Source organism: Epinephelus moara, chromosome 7 (assembly GCF_006386435.1).
Source record: "Epinephelus moara isolate mb chromosome 7, YSFRI_EMoa_1.0, whole genome shotgun sequence".
Taxonomy (NCBI): domain Eukaryota; kingdom Metazoa; phylum Chordata; class Actinopteri; order Perciformes; family Serranidae; genus Epinephelus; species Epinephelus moara.
In genome coordinates this window covers 30,343,711-30,362,814 of record NC_065512.1, presented here as the reverse complement: position 1 = coordinate 30,362,814, position 19,104 = coordinate 30,343,711, and the positions used below count along the sequence as shown (strand labels likewise).

The window sequence follows — 19,104 nt, the reverse complement described above, 5'->3', positions numbered from 1 at the left end:
TCTGTTATTTCTGACTTGCTCTCACTTTCTACTTATTGCTTTCTCATTCTGCGTCTCGTCTTCCTGTGATTTCTCTCTTACTCTCTTTTCCCGAGGTGACACACAAGGTGTTAATGGCAGCAGGCATGTCGGGTAGAGAAAGAGAAAGAAAGGGTGGATGGAAGATGGGGGTTAAAAGCGTGTGGCAAGGGTGAAAAGAAGGGAAACAGACGAATGGGAAGGAAGGGTGGAGGTAAGTTAAAGGGTCATGGGAACTGGGAGTGAAATTTACTGCTGTTTATTATTTGCCGGAGGATACGACATCTATTATGAAAGCGAGAGGGAGAGAGAAGATGAAAAAAGGGGAGGAACACAGAGGGAAGAACAGGAGAAAATGGCAGCACAAGTAAGAAGTTGCAGCAGTGCATTGAGAGAAGATGGACAAAAGAAAAATAGATAAGATAAGGCACGAGGGAGTGGCTGATGGAATAATGAAAAAAATTGAAAAGAGAATAGTGGAAACAAATTGGCGGGAAAAGTGAAGGGGGTCAGAGGAAAAATGTTGTCCCTAATAAAAGCCCTCTCTCACTCTTTAAATAAGAGTCCTATACTGATCGGTGTAATTTCTAAACAAGATTATTAAAGGGATACTGTAGCAAGTTAGTACTGAACTTCCTTAAAGTCAGGAGACTTGTAAAAATTAAAATCAAAGCAGCACAGGTCCACATATTCTGACTTTTAGTTTCTAGACTGAGTCAGCTAGAAAAAGCTGAATCCTACTATTCCCATAATGCTACTCGATAACATCTTCAATTAGGGCCCCGACACACCAAGCTAAAGGTCAATTGATGGCCAATGTTGGGCCAACCGTGAGCTTCTGTTGCTTTAGTTCTTGTGGTGTGTCTCACACTGTTGGTACTAGTCAGTCCTTACTTGCTTTTTGGCCTGTTCATCATGATTAATTGGCTTTGGAAACGGCAGAGCCTGTCAGTGAATGAAATTACCCTGATTGGCGATTCAGTTCAGTGCACGAGACGATAAATGGTAGTGAGGAAAGTAAACAAAAGGCTAAAGTCAAGAGGGAGTGACCGAGGCAAACTTGTTATACAAGATAGGATATTTTTAGCCATTGAGCTCTGTAGTAGAAACAGTTTGTAATTGTTTGTGTTATTGTTCACTAGCACATGGTAAATACCCTTGTTCTTTCAACATCGTCTTCCAGTTTCCCTCTCTGATTGACAAATGCAGACTACCACTGCCTGATGGTATGGAGAGTTATTTCCTTTCACACAGGAGCAGAACGTATATGCTAGTTTGCCGTTGGCAGAAATCTGCACAAATTTACCCATTAAGACATACCATCAGCTCCTGACGTGACCAAAATAACAACTGGAGACCTCACCGTTATTTTATTGTATGGATATAGAATTTAAATGAAAAGGACATTGGACGGAGATGAGACAGAATTTATACACGCATTATACATTAGTGTGTATATGCGTATGTGTGTGCCAATATGTGTGCTTACATCAGGCTAACTGCTGCCGTCGTGCTGTGCTGAGTGAAGCGCTTCACTACATTAAATGATAACAATATTCCCATTACTTACCATGACAGGAAGGACAGACTGTGTGTGTGTGTGTGTGTGTGTGTGTGTGTGTGTGTGTGTGTGTGTTGGTGGAAATGATGTTTGTCAAACAAGGAAATGTGAAGGATTTAAAACCTAATCCAGTGTCTAGTCGGTGTGTTTCAGGTAAGTCTGCGTTTTTTTGCTACAGTTATATCGAAGTCTCCATAATTAAAGTCAGTCATTAACGGTAGTCTCACTGGCCAGGTTGTGTCTGACAGACAGACAGACAGACAGACAGACAGACAGTTTCTCAAGCATTTAACACAGAATAACTACATGGGAAAGCCAGTGGGGTTTTTTTTGTTTTTTTTTTGGTCCTCTATGGCCCAGCGATGGCTCAGACAGACTTAAAGACAAGGCTAGGGATGGAGAGAGAATGAGAGAGAGACAGAGAGAAAGCATGAGAAGAATCATAAAGCGTTGGGGTGGGGTGGTATAGGAAAAGACTGAAGGAGATAGAGAGAGGGAGATATGAAAGATAGATTAGAATCTATGCCCGACGGCCGTTTGTGGCCTACTTTCTTTTTTTTAATATTTTTATGTGTGTGTGTGTGTGTGTGCGTATGTGTGTGTGTGTGTGTGTGTCTATGTGTGTAAACGAGAAACATTATGAGTTTTTTCCCTTCTCTCTTGCTCAACCAGTCTCTGGTGAAAACATAGTATAAGCGCTCTGGTGTGAAGGAGTGAAGGAATCAGACAGACAGACTGACTGACTAAATAAAGCCTACACTGACATCTTAGGAGGACAGGTTATGGGACTTACGTGTGCACTGCTCCAGCTCGATGCTGTTGCTCATGTGGATGTTATCTATCCTGATGTGGCCTCTGGTCGGGTGATCAAAGAAGCCCTCAAACACCACCTAGATGATAGAAGAAGAGAGATATTAAATGGTGGTTAATGAATAGTTATAATACAATAGCCATTATAAAAAGTGGGTAAACCCCCAGGAGGTGATGATGATGTTACAACCACCAATAGGCATGAAGCTGCAAGATTTTAAAGGTCCAGTGTGAAAGATTTAGGGGCATCTATTGGTGGAAATGGAGTACAATATAATAAATATGTGTTCTTTAGTCTATAATCACCATAAAATGAGAATCAATGTGTTTTCATTATGTTAGAATGAGCCGTTTATATTTACATAGGGAGCAGGTCACCATATTGGTAGTCACAGTAGCCCAGAGTGGACAATAGTATCGAAAAACACCAATTTTTTTAAAAGTGAAACTGCTTTATTCAGTGTTTTTACAAGTTTTAATCACCTGGTCCATTTGTTTTGGAGAGAAAGACACCATCTGCTACGTGCCAAACAGTGTAGAAAATCACTGATTTATAACGTGAAACCGCTTTATTTAGTGTTTTAACCCATTTAAATCACAGGGTCAGTTTGTTTTAGGGAGGAGGAGACCTCTACTGATAATTTGGCTCCTGGTAAAAACCTCCTGAACAATTAACAGTGACATAATTCTAACCAGGAGAAGATTTATCTTGTTGTAATCTGCAATTCTCACCACTAGATGCCACTAAATCCCCCTAAATCGTACATACTGCTCCTGTAGTAGAAGTGTTCATCTTTCACTTTGCCGTTAACAGTGTCCCTTGATCATATACTTTACATTGCCTTAACTACAAACTCCTCTGTGCCTGGTAATGTGCAGCTAAGATGATTCATCTGCTATGAGCACAGAAGCAGCAAATGGTTGTTTTTTAGTTAAATAACATCACTAACCTGATACTCCTTGGGGCTTTGGGGCAGGATGGTACGGCCCTCCCTCCAGTGAGGCCCCTGGTCTCCTTTTAGAGCCCATAACAGCGTCTCCTCCTGATCGCTATCCCTCAGCAGGACCCTCAGACTCCCCTGTGCCTCCCCCTGGAGCTGGTAGTAAAAGAGGAGGCAGAGCGGGCCTCGCTCCGGCCCCACCTCAGGGCTCAGCAGCCGGGCTCGCTTTCGCTGGGTGTGGGCGCCTGCATCCAGGTGGAGGTAGTTCCCTGAGAAATCTGGAGAAAAGAAGCAGACAGAGAGTTGGCAGATGCTTCATTATTGTATTACTGTGGGACCAGTGATGTATTTCAGATTAATGACTTGTAGCAAATGATAAATTAGTGGCCTTTAAACTGACTCATCACCACTCCTTTTAGCATAGGGGTGTAAATAAGCCGCATATGTGGTTTTCTGGGTGCTATTTGCATATTATTCACTTAATGGATTCCATTTTAATGAATTCTGTGATTTGTGACAGTGTGGTAAAACAGGCCCGACGCACAAGCATGATGTAGTAATGCAATGGAATGTGGTTGCTTAGCGTTTAAGGCATTACCACCATCATTCTGTGGTATGAGGCTTAAACCGCAAATGAGGCTGCCATTTCATCATGGTCGCTAATGGCTATGGATACAAATGAACACACATGCATGCACACACAAACACACGCACACACACAACCGTGCTAAACAGCCCTAATCACTCTGAATGCTGACACCTCGTTCTGTTGCTCTCCCCGTTTTTTGCTACTTAGTCAGCACAGCCATCATACCAATACAGACACAATGCTTATGCGCATCTGTGTGTGTGTGTACGTGTGTGCTTCCCCTACACACACTCACTCTATCAGTTTTTTAAATCTAATTCACTTCCTTTCTCTCCTCACAGCTCAAAGAATTGATGGGTAAAGATGGTAAAAGGAAGGAAGGGGGCGCATGAGTGAGGGAGAGAAAGGCAGTGCCGCAATGTTTTGCCCACCCCAAACAGGACCATAATCATTAGCCTGCTGCTGTGTTTTGCTGTTTGTCTAGTTTGTCTATTATGGCCGTAGAGTAAAAGCTTTGCTAGAGCTGCAAATAGTCTTTTTATCGACAGCCAAACGCTGTGTGTGACACCTCATGAGGAGTGAAAAGAGAAGGAAAAGGAGAGACGAGACAAAAGAATATTCTTTCTATCTATCTATCTATCTATCTATCTATCTATCTATCTATCTATCTATCATCTATCTATCTATCTATCTATCTATCTATCTATCTATCTATCTATCTATCTATCTATCTATCCTCACCTCTGTTCTTCCTCCCTGAGCTAAAAACATTCGACAGGTTTTGCAGCGCATCACACTTAATGAATAATGGATTTGGGTTGAGGTAACTCTGTTTCTTCACTCGGAGGCAGTGAAAAAGGGGACCTCAATTACCGTTGCTCATTAAGTACAGTTAGAGAAAGTTGCAGTGTTTTTCTGTTTCTCCTCGTTTGATCTTGGTGAATGTACAAAGGGAGGGAATTAATTAACAACTCTCCATGGGAGGGAAAGGCAGGGATGTAGAATTGGCTCTGAGGGAGGGAGGGAGATGTGTGTATGAGCGTGTGCTGCTGGTGTCTGTTTGCATGAGTCTTTGCGGGTAACTTTGTTTATGTTTGAATCTGCATGCGTGTGTGTGTGAGTTCATCCGTCAGTCAGTGTGTGTGTGTGTGTGTGTGTGTGTGTGTGTGTGTGTGTGTGTGGGTAATATTGTTTTGCATTTATGTAGATATGTGCAGTATCTGTATTTTCTCTAAGATTAAATGTAGATATGCTATGTCTATGCATCTTCACTTCTACACAGCAAAGGTGTCCACGGGAAAAGAAGTATTGCATGGTGAAGTACACAACATTGTCAGCTCTTGTTTTCACTTGACATAAGTGCACTTAATAAAGCATGAGTGGGCCATTTCTTTTAATGTGCGCCACACTCATTCCCAACATTCCTCATCACCACAAAAAAGTAAATAGCATCTAGTAGCTTCAATGATCTACTTGAACTGAGCTGCCTTCATGGTCATGCTGCATTCATTTCAAAGACGTTTTGAAAATACATCCTGCCTCAAAGCCAAGGATCAACCCTCCTAAACCCAACTGCTCCCTGGATTATTATGTTCCCTGCACAAGACTTTGACACCGAAGGCTGTGGTTGCATGTGTAGTTAGGTTTAGGCTACCAAAACACTTTAACCGAGTGCTTTGAGATGTGCAAACACAATGATAAAAATGCAAATCATGCTTTAGTTGCTATAAGAGGAACAGATGAAGAACATTGTCAGACAGTGTTTTGCAAATTGGTACAATATAGGATAACAAAGTTTCCTCCTTCTGTTTTACAAAATCTGGGCAGCGTTTGTATATAAAAATCATTTTGTTGGAGACAGGTGGTAATTGTTGGCGTAAAATGTTCACTTATGTATTCCTGTCTGTCAACACATCCCTTGGCGAGTTACTGTTTGGTCAAGTAGCAGTAGAGGAGGAAGATATACTTTATTAATCCCCTAGGGGAAATTCAATTCTTTCACTCTGCTGTCATGTACACACAGGCCTGGAATACACACACATGCACAAACAGGACCCACACAAATGGAGAGATGTCAGAGTGAAGGGGGTACCCATGGAAAGGCACCCCAAGCATTTGAGGGTTCAGTGCTGAAGGGCACCTCAGCAGTACCCAGGAGGCGAACTGGCACCACTTCAGCTGCCAGTCCACACTCCTTATTTGGTCTGGATGGGGACTTGGGCCGGCGCCCTTCCACTTCCTGACCCAAGTCCCTATTGACTGAGCTACTGCTGGCCCCCAAATCACATTACCATGGTTACCAAATGATCATGCCTATTAAAATGCAGATTGCTCAAGAGATTTTTTCTTTTATGGTTTCTTCGATCACACGTGAATCGAGTAAAATTCTATAGAAGTTTAGCTTTCCTTTCTAGAGTCACAAAGTTCTGGTTTGCATTCACACCACAAAGTTCACTTGGAAACGACACACACTTATTCAAGCAGTTTAAGTGTAGCTGTTAAGTCTACATGACAGCCTTCACACCAGCCTAAAGGAACCCAAACACTTGCGAAGAGATTGTTTGAATCAAACGTGTATGAAAGCACCCTTAAATTGTTTCAAAATTGATATAGTTTATATCAGCAAATATTTAGTTTTGTATCATTGTACTGCATTATATCATTATTTCAGCAAAAATCTTTGAAAACTCTAGCTGTCAAGATCACAGAAAAGATAGTTGGTTTATAAATTGTATCTCAGCGACACCTTTTGAATCACATCAAAACATCTCAAAGCGACATCACTGGGTGTTAAACTGATATTATTATGTCAATTTTTTGTCTCTTTTTGCCTTCTTTCAACCCCCCTCATACTCCTTTCTTCTCCTTATCAATAACTTAAACCACTTCCTACGACGAGCAGTGTGAAGGGTTTCTTTCGATGAAAATCTCCACAGGGTATAGAATTGCAGTCTTGCCCTATCTGAGATCAAAAGAATAACTTATGAGCTCTGTTCTGGGTCGGATTTTCTCTTTTAAAACCCTAAAAGGGCTTTCAGTGACAAGGGTTGGGGATTTGATTTGCATATCGAGACAGCTTCCAGACAGGGTGCCGCGCTAATGTTGCTGTAGAACAAGACTTAATGTCATGTTGCTGTCGAACACGGAGACAGGGATGCTGCTATGTCAATTACACACACTCAGACACAAGCGTAGACACGCACTCATCACGCACAGCAGCCTAGTGTGATGTAGAGCCCTGCCTTATGTCACGGCCCTGTCTGTTTATAAAGGAGCTGCTCAGTCAACCATAAACTGGATGGCTTCAACAGATACAGAGAGAACCTTGGTGAATGGCAAGGTCGTGTGTGTGTGTGTGTGTGTGTGGGTGTGTATCGGAAGCTAACCCACACACCTTGAGTGTTTAATACACGGGCAGTCCTACCTTGAGTAGTCTGTGTGAGTGTGAGTTAGTGTGTGTGTGTGTGTGTGTGTGTGTGTGTGTGTGTGTGTGTGAGGGAGAGAGAGAGAGAAACGTGGAGAAGTATGTGAGGCAGTGAATGTGTGTGATGGATAAAACAGTCTCGCTTATCCTCCTGCTGTCTTATTAAAGACGGACAGATGTGGAAAAAGGCAAGTACCACTGAGGGAAATGGGAGACAGAGAGGTCAGTGAGGAGAGGAAGAGGTGATTGCAGTGATGGAGTGAGAGGAAAGGAAGAGGAAAGGGACTTTGAAATAACTGAAATTATATACTGCTGTATTAGACAGGACTGAAAAAGTGGTGGACGACTTATAAAGGAAAGGACAACTCAAAAGAAGCGTGGTGAGGGGAGATGATGAGGATTGAGAGCGTACATACATTTGTCATGACATTAAAGGCAAAATGTAGGATAAAGTAAAGCAAAGGGAAACAGAGAAAGAACAAAGAAAGAGTATGAAGTAAGGTAATTAAGTATATGAAAGGATCAAGCAAAAGATGCTACAAGACTGAATAAAACACAGAGATAAAGTGAACAAGAAGAGAATGTGGGAAGGAGTAAAACTCCAAGAATAGACAAAGGAATTTGTGGATTAAAAGGAGGCTGAAAAGTAGCAAAGAACAGAGAATTGGATTACAAAGTAACAAACTAGGTTAGGGAAAGTGAAACTATTAAACCTAACATTTTTTTAAAAACTCCAATTAAGTCATCGTACACACTTTTAGCAGATCAGAGTGAAATCCTTGCATCATAGTTGCTGTCAGTGGTTCCTCCCAGCACTGGGATCTGTAATATTCCACCACAGGACAACCACTTTGCTCTTAATTAGCTACACAAGTCTTCAAACATCCCAAAGTGACGCTGCTTTCTTTTCTGTGTTTATAAAGTGAGAAATGTCTTGAAATGAAGAATGCCCAGAAAGATAAGAAACAAATGGAGTTCTAATGGGAACAGAAAGTTTTCAGTGGTTGAAGTTTAATTAAATAGAAATGATCTTACGGGTTATCTCCCTGTGGGGTTTTTGACTGTTGGTAGGTTTGAGATGGAATTTTGAAAGGGGTGTGTGTGTGTGTGTGTGTGTGAAAGCTTGATAGTGAGGTATCTGATTAACAGTGTTGGGCAGTAGCGTCATTACAAGTAGCAACATTACTAATTTAACTGCATTTCTCAGTAGCGTGGTGATAACGTTACTACTTTCTTATTTTTTTTTAAGATTTATTTTGGGCATTTTTGCCTTTAATGGATAGGATAGTGTAGTGTGAAGGGGGGAGAGAGAGAAAGAAGGGATGGCATGTAGCAGGGGGCTGCAGGCTGGAGTCGAGCCCGGGGGCCACTGCAGCAAGGACGGAACCTTTGTACATGGGGCACCTGCTCTATCCACTAAGCCACGACACCCCAATGTCACTACTCTCTGAGTCAAACACCTTTTCAGTGGCGAAATGCAGCGGACTGTTTTTCGGCAGAGGTCTAGATAAGAGTAAGGATATTTAATCTGAGTATAGGTAATGTGACTGATGCCAGCGCCACACCAAGGCACAAAGACAAGGGAAGCACTTCCGCATGACATCACATACTAATCCTTCAGTTTGTTCTGCCTGCTGCTTTGCTTTTGGCTTTTCTCGGCAAGACCCGCCCTACTCTGCCTCTGATTGGCCACATTGCACTCCTTGAAGCATCTCTAATGTGTCGTGCCCATTGACTGTTGATATTTACTGGATTTGCAGTGGACATTAAAGAAATAGACACAACAAGGGCCAAGAAAAGAGCTCGAGAGACAGAGGCCAAGACAGAGAAATGCATTAAGTAGAAGAGGAGAGCAATAGGCCGACTGATGACGTCATGTTATTGGAGGACATGTTCAAATGTCACAAAGTCTTCAAAAAAAAAGAAGAAAATTTTAATTTAAGTCTGTTGTTTTATAATAAACAGATCAACTGCAATTTTTGCCTACTTTTGCTATTTCCTCGTAGCTTAGCTTGCTACATTTCTCTGGGAATAGCTTCAATGTGGTGAAACTTAACTTTGATGTAGAGTAGCAAGTAGTTTAAAGATCGGAATAATTGGATACCTGGAAGTATTCCGATTTATGTGAGAATAAATTCAGAATGAGAAAAAACTGGGCTAGGTTTCTTTGTATGTGAAATAACTAGTTTCTTTGTAATATTATAAAATGAATTAATATTAGTACTTATTTACAACAGCACTAAACAGTTATACAATTGCTGTAGCAGAAATGAAGTGTTAAGTGTTATGTATTGCTGGTGGTGGAAAATAGGTGGAGTATGCCTTTAAATGCTTGTTGTCAAGCTGGCTTCCACAACAAAAATATGTACATGTCTTTCTGGTTATGCTATTTGGACGTGATTGCTGGAAACAGCAGAGGAAGTGATTCAAATGCTATATTGTTTCAATCCAGAAAAACATGTGTCTAATACAGACTTTAAACTCTCCCTTGCTCCATTTGTGATAATCATAACACATCATTTAGGGAGTGACTGATCTGAAACTCTAGGACAAAGCAACAAAGATTTCCCATGATGTTTCCAGATTACTTAACTGTCTCGCTATAAAATGCAAATGTATGTAATTGCCAACAGATCGGTACTCACTGTCTGATCCCAGCGCCAAGTCCTGCCTCGTTCCATGTGTGCCGTGTCCAGTTGAACTGCTGCTGGCTGTGTGCAGGGACCAGCTAACACCTGACTGGGGATCAGCCGACCAGCCGCACAAGCTCTGCTCGAAGTCGCATACAGCCGACAGCGATGGAGTGGTGGCTGCGGGGCGTGAAAGAGACACAGATTGTGAATAAAGACGTGTGAGAGAGCATCTACTTTGACTAACAGTAAATATAACTGATTATCAACTTCCCTTTTTTGTTGTTAGCACTTTCAGAGTGCTTTTAGCACCATATCGAATTTAAACTTTTTTTTTTTCTCAGTTTCTTTTCAGCCTTTTATGAGTCTTAATGCCATAATGGCTGGCTCCTCTTTATTTTGATACCGCTTTGAGAGGGATTCCCATTGTGTTTAGATGTTTTGGCAATAGTGCTCATGTAATATGACATCTCAATAAATCATGCTGAATACAAATATTAGAGTAAAAGCGAGATTATGTGGCGAGAGAATGGGCTTGACAGAAGAGAGTGGAGAGGATAAAAGAAGGCGAGTCACAGACAGAAAGAAAGTAGTACAGTAAAGTGGGTGTAGATAGAAATCAGAAGGAGAGACATGAGAGGAGAAAAAGAACATGAATAAGAAAGCGTGGGGAATAAAAAAGAATTACATGACAATAAAGAATAGAGAAAGTAGAGCATGATAAAATGAACTTGGCAGTGCTGATGCTGTGTTTAACTACATTCAGTTGAAGTCACTGCATTAAAGTATGTAGCAAACATTTTAAACTGCATCACAATACATTTATCCCAGTAAGGCTGCTTCTCTGACAGTTGCTGACCTATAGCTATTAAATCATATTCTCAGTATGTGTGTGTGTGTGTGTGTGTGTGTGTGTGTGTGTGTGTGTGTGTGAGGAGGTGAGATCCTGACTGTGAGAGCTTATTTTCACTCAAACAGAGCTTCCTGTGGGACCCTTGAATCTAACAGACTTCAAAGCCCAGAGGCCCTGTGGTGCATGATGACATCACGAGTTTGACCTTAAGAGCGCCAGTGTGTGTGCAAGTGTGTGTTGACAAGACACAGAGACAAAATTAATTCATGTTTGCTTGCTGGAAATCTGCATGGTGAGTGAGTGTGGCGATGCTGTGAGTGAGTGTGCTTGAAATAAGCGCGGGAGCGTTTACCGGGTCTCATCGCAGCAGTGGTCTGTTCCACTCTGGGCACGGTGGGGGTCGCGGTGTCAGGTACAGTGGTGGTTTCTGTCAACAGGAGAAAAAAAAAACACTTAAGATGAGAATAGAATAGAATCTGATGACACAGAAGATATCAGATCAGTTAAATGTGTGAGAAATTGGCTGAGCTTTCCTATGGAAGCTCTGTATTCATGTTAAATGGTGTTTAGACCTATTGTTCGGCCCTGCAGGGGCCCACCCAAGTCAACAGCTATCATTATCAGTTAGCGATATGCTAGCCAACAAAAAACAGCTAACAACATGTCAAGCTAACTAGCATGTTGCTATCACTGGCAGGATGCTGCCCAACCATAGACTGTACAAAAATAGTGGACCAAGCCATTGTGACGTGACCCACTGGTTTGTTGACTCCCGTTTTGAAACCTAAAGTTTAGCATTTTGGCCATTGCGATCTTGGATTTCAGAGCAAGTAATGACCGTATTTGGATGAGAGGGTGGAGCTGTGTAGGATCTGACCTAGACCTAGAGTACCAGGCCCCCAGGAAGTGCGCCGGCCTTCGTAGCCAAGTTCTGTAGTGGCCAAACAGTGAAATTAAACCATCACGTGATGCCCTGCGGCCCCAAAATACTTTTTTCCTTTGACTTACATGGCTAAAGAGACGTCTCTAAATCAGTGGATATATTTTTTTGACCATCACAACCCTCACAAAATGATTCATTTCACTATCAAGATCTGATCCGTTCGATCAGATAACATTTGGAAAGTCTAGAAGAGTTGCGCTGTTAAATAATTTTATACCCACTGAAGGTAGCAGAGTGCTCAACCAGAACTTAGCCATTTCTCCATGGAAGTAAGCTGTTTGGTGGCACTTGGCTACCATAAGTCTCTATTGCGCTTGCTCCATGGGCTTCACAGTGTGGAAGTAGTGCCAATTATCCCCAGATCATTCAGGTCATTTTATACACTGTAGTTGAACTATTTTGGCTAAATGCGCCATGGAGTACTCTCATAGGAATTACAAGGGCCCGCCTTCAATGTTGTATCCAGTTCTCTTAATACATCCATGCTGACAACCTGAGGTGACTTCTCGCAGACAGCCTGTCACTCAAAGTGGCCCTTAATTATGAGTAACTTGAAGCCTTAATAAAATTTAAATGGGTGAGTTATATAAAAATTTGCTCTTTTGTAAAGTTGTTATTGACTGGGAAATTAGCAATAGCTTTTTGTAGCAGGCTGTAAACCTGTTCATTTATGCTTTAAAGTCAGGCATTTTAACATGGGTGTCTATGGGGATTGACTTGCTTTTGGAGCCAGCCTCAAGTGGCCATTAGAGGGACTGCAGTTTCTGGCACCTCCACATCAGCTTAATTTTTCAGCCTCAGAGGCTGGCACTTGTGCTTAACCCACCAAGCAATTCTAAACAGTCATCCTCAGCTACCACTTTAGCATGCTGATAACGCATAACACATGTATTACATCACACTGTATTCAATGCAAGCATTGTGTTAAGCTGCTTTAATTATGTTTAACTTCCAACTGCCCCAAACTGTCTAATAAGTACAGACAGCACTGGACGTAGGCTTTTAAATATGTACAATTTGTTCTTCTGCTGCTTCGCCTCACACTGGAAAAAAGTAATATTTTAGCACAGCAGCAGTGATGTTTGAGCAAAGCAAGATAAAGATATTATACGTTAACTAATGATGTTTGTACACACTTCACTGCTGTTTTCCAGGACTGTGTATTAAGGCTGAAGTTTGTCACGATCCAGGCAGTGACAAAGTGAGCTGAGGCAGTGAGCTGGCACTCAGCTGAAGACTGTGCCACACCGCGCATTCTACCCACTGCAGGTTGGCACGCACGCACACACACACACACACACACACACACACACACAAAAAACGCTATGATGATAGATGCTGCACTCAAACTGACCTTGGTGCACAGCAGCATGCGACCAATGTATGATAGATCAAACAGAGGCACCCACACGCAGCCGCGCGCGCACACACACACGTCAGCAGTGGGGTATGTCGGTGCAACCCCAAGACCTTCTGGTCTTAATAAGCAGTTTTCTACTGTTGGTTAAGACTCCTTAAATGGCCCTGAATGCTTTACCAGCTCCCTTTCACACACACTCACACACTGGTCAAAGAAAGTCTATATGTTGACGTAAGGGAACATAAGATTGTCTGGCTTGTGTGGCACAGGGCTGACGCCACAAACCCTCTCGCCAAATTATTCTTAGAAATTACTTCTTTCTCTCTCTTATTTTCTGCCATTCATTTCAAAGTCTGTCTTTCATTTTTCTNCACACACACACACACACATACGGACACATGCTATCTCACACACACACAAAAGTCGATCTCTATATTTTTTCTGCCTCCCCGGCATAGAAGCGAAACCCTATCTCATGTTGTTTCTGTTTTACCACAACCGCAATTTTCTTCTCCATAACTCTTTCTCTCGCTCTCTTTCTGTCATCTCTCCCTGAGGCATATTTTGATTTCCACTCGTCCTTTGCTTTCGTCTGCCCGCAGATCTTTCTCTCTCTTTGTTAAGATTGCATCTCGTTCTTTTGCTCTTTCCCTACGATCTCTCGCTCTCCTCTCAACCTTTCAGCGCTTCTCTCCGTGCTGTAACTCTCGCTGGTGTTATTTTATGTCCGTTCTAACCACCAGCTCCGTAAATCAGAGACCACTGTTGATTTACTGCTCGTTTGGTTGCTCTAGATGTTTCCATGACTCTCTTGGTGATCTGTATGTATGTGTGTGTCTTGTTTAGCGTGAACTCTTAACCTTTGCTAGCTAAAGATAAGAGCTTTGAGTTTACTGCATCCCTAATGTGTATTGTGTATGTGCATAACTTTATTAAGTTGTTAGCACAGTCTGCTCACAGTGAAAGTATGCAGGATTATTATGTAAGCCCAAACAGAGTGGCTTCATATTGCCGTCCAAACACACACAGCACACACACACACACACGTTCATACACAGAATTAGATATCAACATTGGATAAGTAGCTCCCAGCTGCTGACATTAAGCTGTTTTAATTTGGTGCCCTTTACCACTGTAATTAGCCCCCCATATGGAGGGGAGGGAGGCAGGAATGGAGATGAGAGAGGGAGAGAGACACATAGGGAGAGAGGGAGAAAGAGAGTCATGGAGAAGGGAACACAACCCTTTCAACCTCTCACCACCATTTTCCTAATTAGTGACCACACACAGCTCCTGTCAGCCTCCCATTTCTAACTCCATCTTCCCTCCACCCGTCTAATCCAATTTTGCCTTCTGTCTGTCGTCTCGTCTCCTGTTATTTCTCCCTTTCCACACCCTCTTCATCATCTTCCTTCCCCTTCTTATTTCTATCCATCTCTGTAGCCACTGTAAAGGTCAGTAAACTCATATGAATACATTGCTTTATAATTAAACTAATCTCAAATTTCTTACTGTATTATTATGCAGCAAGTCATTTTTAACTTGCTTGTGCAGGAAACTTTTCTGTTATTTGCTGAATGTGTAAGGCTAAAGTGTGTTTAGGTACTTGTGTGGGAAAAGTGAGGATGATAACGCAGTCAGTTATGTTTTAAACATAAGGATTCAAACAGGGATGTAAAAGAAACACCAATCTTTACATCTGTATTCTGCAGATGGGTCATCCGGAACACCACTGAGTTACAGCAACCTGCCATGACTCTGTCTCTTTCTCTCTCTCACACACACACACACCTCAAACTAAGAAACAGAAGGTGTTAGGTTTGGTTAACCATATGCACGCACACGCGCACGCACACACACTGTCATAGGACCAAGGGCTCATTGTAAAGCTGCTGACTGAGCAGGGCGAGGCGGAAACAGAGAGACGAAAACTGTTCAATTATGGAAAGAGCTCTGGGTATAAATCTACCTCTGTCAGCCTAAATAATGACTACTGTCACAGTGTGTGAGTGTGTGTGAGTGTGTGTGCGTGTGTGTGTTTGTGTGCGTGTGTGTGTGTCTGAGGAGGAGAAAATGTCGTCCATACTCAAATTATTGGTGACATGGTGGATGTGTGTGTGGGTAGGGGTTTCCTTTACTTAATGACTATGTGATTGACTGACTGAATGGCAGACTCTCTCTGTGTGCGAGTGTGTGTGTGTGTATACGTCTTATTTATAACAAGGACGTCCACTTATAGTTAACAACCATCAGCTATGTTACCACAGGTTAACCTATCTGCTCTAAGAGTTTATTGACTGTAAGTAGAATTTCCGTTTATAAAGACATTTTTTCCATCCACTGTATTTTCTTTGACTTACTGTTAAAACGGTATCTAGCAGCACTACCTATAGCAGGTTATACTTGCTTTAAACATTATTACTACAAACATTATTCATCCAAATTTGGGAAAAAATCAATTCAACACATTTATATGCAATGCAAAAGTGTATGCATTTGGAAGGAGCAGAAACTGAGCTCTTAGCAAAAGGAAAGCTGGAAACTAGTAGGTGAAATCTGAGTTACGGCACTACCCAGAATGAGGCTGTCAAATGTTAGCGTATGACACCAAGTGAGACGCGCTGGTGGAAAACATGAGTGTTTTTGGATGAAAATCATCGCCATGGATCTGAATGGCAAATCAGACAACTGTACTTAAAAACCAAAAGTGCAGGTTTGATTTATGCTTAGCTTAAAGTGATGGACTAATTATGCTCCCTCTTCTGTAGATGAGTGGGTGGGAAAATGAGTTCTTTACAGCAGGAAACTCTTTCGAGACTAAATGCCTAATTAGCCCATTGTACGGCAAGCTACCAATAATATCTGTTTTTTACGGTAAGTGCTGCACTGGACCACAAGTTTTAATGCCTGGTAGATGGGGAAAGGAGAATTTCTGTAACCCAGTAAAATGTATTGGTGGTATAAGACCAGGCACATGACTGTAGTTAAAAAGCCACCAATAATGGAGCTTAAAGTGTGGCTGAATAAGCACAGCCATGCTTCTACACAGTCGAGATACTAGAAGCAAAGACGCTTTTTATGTCAGGAAGCTACAGACAGTGAATTGCTCATTAGTCCATTGTGCAACAAAGCACCACAAGGTATGTGACTGCAATTGTAGCCTTAAGTGTGAAGCTAAGTGCGACAACAACTGAAATGATAAAAAGAAGCTGCTGGCAATGAATGGCTAACTAAATCAGTGAACAGTAGTCAGCTACAAAGGAAATGAGTTTAAGTGTGGCAAAAGCCATTAAGCTAAGTATGCCATTAACTGCTCTGGAGAAAGGAAAGACAGCTTTCTAGATCAGCAAACGGTAATGTGTTAACAAGGATATGGCTTAAACAATTTCCAAGACTCAATCAGTGCTATTTGGAAATATTAAAGTGAAAATAGTTTTTTCTGCTTTAAATTATCGTCATGAAGTAAATGTTGATTTGTACACTGTAATGACGAGAGAATAATGACACCATCTGTGTTTAGATTGGTTCCCCACAAGTCTCTCTTTCAATATGTAATTCCGTCTGCCACCAGTTACGATCGAAGGCTGGATTTACAGCACAAAGGAAGTGCATAAACCACTGTGCAAAAAACCCCCAGGAAAAGTATAGCCCTTTTGTTTTCCCTGCTAGCTATCAGTAGCTATCCACGTTTACCAAAGAGTATCAATGTAGGTTCTTTGCAGTTACTGTGGAAAAGGTTTCTAAATTTGCTGAGATGATTACTCATTGGCCTCTGTTTGTCTAACAAGAGCCTATCAGTGACTCCCAATCACATTGGAGCATTTCCGGGTCTAAGGTGGCCCTGTGAGACAGTGAACGAGCAGGGGAGAGGACTTTAAGTTGCTCAGTTTATTCTGTTGAAGAGACAGTTCATTTGGAGTTTTAAGAAGCTGCTTGTTGCTGTTGTTTGTGCCTGCAGCTATTTGTAAGTGCCAAACCTTTTCTAGCAGTATTTGTGTGGTTTATTATCCGTTCCGGCTAACAGTGTTTAATATTTCATATTTTCCATTGATACTAATAGGTGATAGTCAAGTCATATATGTTAAAGTAAACATATTTAGTTGTCAAATAATCTGCTACTAGTTATGTTTAATATGCACTGTTTATTGTTAGGGTTGATTAGATTTAGGTAGAGCAGCTTGGTTTATCTCTTCCTTTGTATAGAACCATACACGAACCAACAAGTAGAAAATTGGAGTGTGTTGACTGGTGTGGTGACAGCAAATAGCCTAGAAACACGTTAATGCCTCATCCTTGACCAGACAGCTGTGGTTATTCAATATACCAGACATTTAAAGGTTATAGTGAGTCAGCTCCTGTGTTTTTCTCTGAGATACTATCTGCAGTAGTGGAAATGGCGGACGTAGGAACAACTGAAGTAACTGTGGAAACTGTGGTAGTTGCTAAGCTCTGAGGAAAACGGAAAGCAATGTGGTTGTCTTTGCAATGGCAGCGCCAACAGTAATACCACTTGGAAATGCTGTTTCCAGTTTAATTTACAGGTGGATTGACAGACTGTATGTCATATTTGGGTCAAACATCTGCGTGTTTCTCTGAACATCAAATCTATTGTATCGTATCAGGACAAACTTGAGATGTATTATCTTGTTTTCACGGTGTTCTCAGACCCACTTAAACATTACTGAAAATCTAAAAGCCAATGTTATCCCTATGGATTCACCAACATCGGACATTATTGATAACATGGGTTGGTATTGTCTGCTGATAGTATTTAAGAGGAGGAAACAACAGTGGATCTATGACCCTCTAGTTGATAGAAGGATGGCTGGCTGGCTGGCTGGCTGGCTGGCTGGCTGGATGGATGGATGGATGGTTGATAAAGAAATAAAGAACAGGAGGCAGGCATATCTGGGAATTATACAACAAAGAGGTGGCGAGCCAGGCGCAAATATTTATATTGGAAAAACACAAGCATTTTTGCAGACAGACACGTATAAACACACATGCACCCACAAAGAACCAGTGCCCACTCCTGAGTGTTTCCATATGTGATGTCTCAAGAAGGAAGAGAGGGGAGTGATGAACTCTACTGACATCTTGAAGTGAACGGAGCATGATTGTATACGCTTTAAAATAACTTAAGAACTTTTTTGGGTGTGTGCTTGATTTTCAGGCACTTGACAGTGGAACATCTTTGTCTGTACAGCCTGCTGTGTTTCTTGGAGCATATATGACCAACTCAGGAGAAGTGCTGCCGGGGTTGAACCCTTCTGCAGTGGCGGGCAAGTGATTTCTTCGTCTCTCAAGAGCCCAAGTGTTTTGCCTCGACAGTGAGACAACCACATGGGAACATACTGTTGGTGTCCTGTAAAAACTCCAAACAGTTATCCCTTCAGGAACTCAAAACAGTGTCAGTTTCCATTTTTACACCCACGTGCTTGGAAATTGTACAATGCCTGATCTGTGGTTTGGACTGCTTCTGGAGTTATGAAACATTTACTGTTTGTGGGATAGTTTTAGCTTTGAAGAACTATATAGTAAAGATAGCTCTGGCAACAGGTTTGTTTGCCTTGAATTTGAAAGGCTGGGATAGGTTAGGGATGAAATAAAAAAGAAGGATGTGTCTGAAGACATGATGAGAGAAAAGCGAGAGCAAGAAGAAGAGAGGGAAACAAATCCATGAGGTTAATGAGGTGAGGGGGGAAAAGGAAGGTGAAGACATAGGAGAGAGATGTGTGTGTGTGTGTGTGTGTGTGTGTGTGTGTGTGTGTGTGTGTGTGTGTGTGCGTGTGGTGGGGGGGTTGTTACAGGAGCCTTGGCAGGAGACGTGAGTGATTAAATTCTTCTGATGGGGAGGGAGTGGAAGGGGCGGAGACGCATCGGATACTGCAGAAGCCACAAACATTTGGACACTCTACCTCCCTCTGTAGCATTATTTTCCATCACTTTAGATGTGTTTATACATGCTGGTATAG

The 19,104-nt window shown here is 41.9% G+C and overlaps 1 protein-coding gene across 3 annotated transcripts in view; it reads right to left on the bottom strand.

The window, feature by feature from the left end:
* LOC126392819 (neuropilin-2-like) overlaps positions 1-19,104 on the bottom strand; it is a 117,622-nt gene that overhangs the window by 16,735 nt on the left and 81,783 nt on the right. For all 3 annotated transcript variants that reach the window (XM_050048476.1, XM_050048479.1, XM_050048478.1), the window contains exons 12-15: positions 11,179-11,253; positions 9,989-10,153; positions 3,340-3,608; positions 2,373-2,469 (exon numbers count right to left, since the gene is read on the bottom strand). In XM_050048476.1, the coding sequence (XP_049904433.1) occupies positions 2,373-2,469; positions 3,340-3,608; positions 9,989-10,153; positions 11,179-11,253 (606 nt within the window). The remainder of the gene's footprint in view (positions 1-2,372; positions 2,470-3,339; positions 3,609-9,988; positions 10,154-11,178; positions 11,254-19,104) is intronic.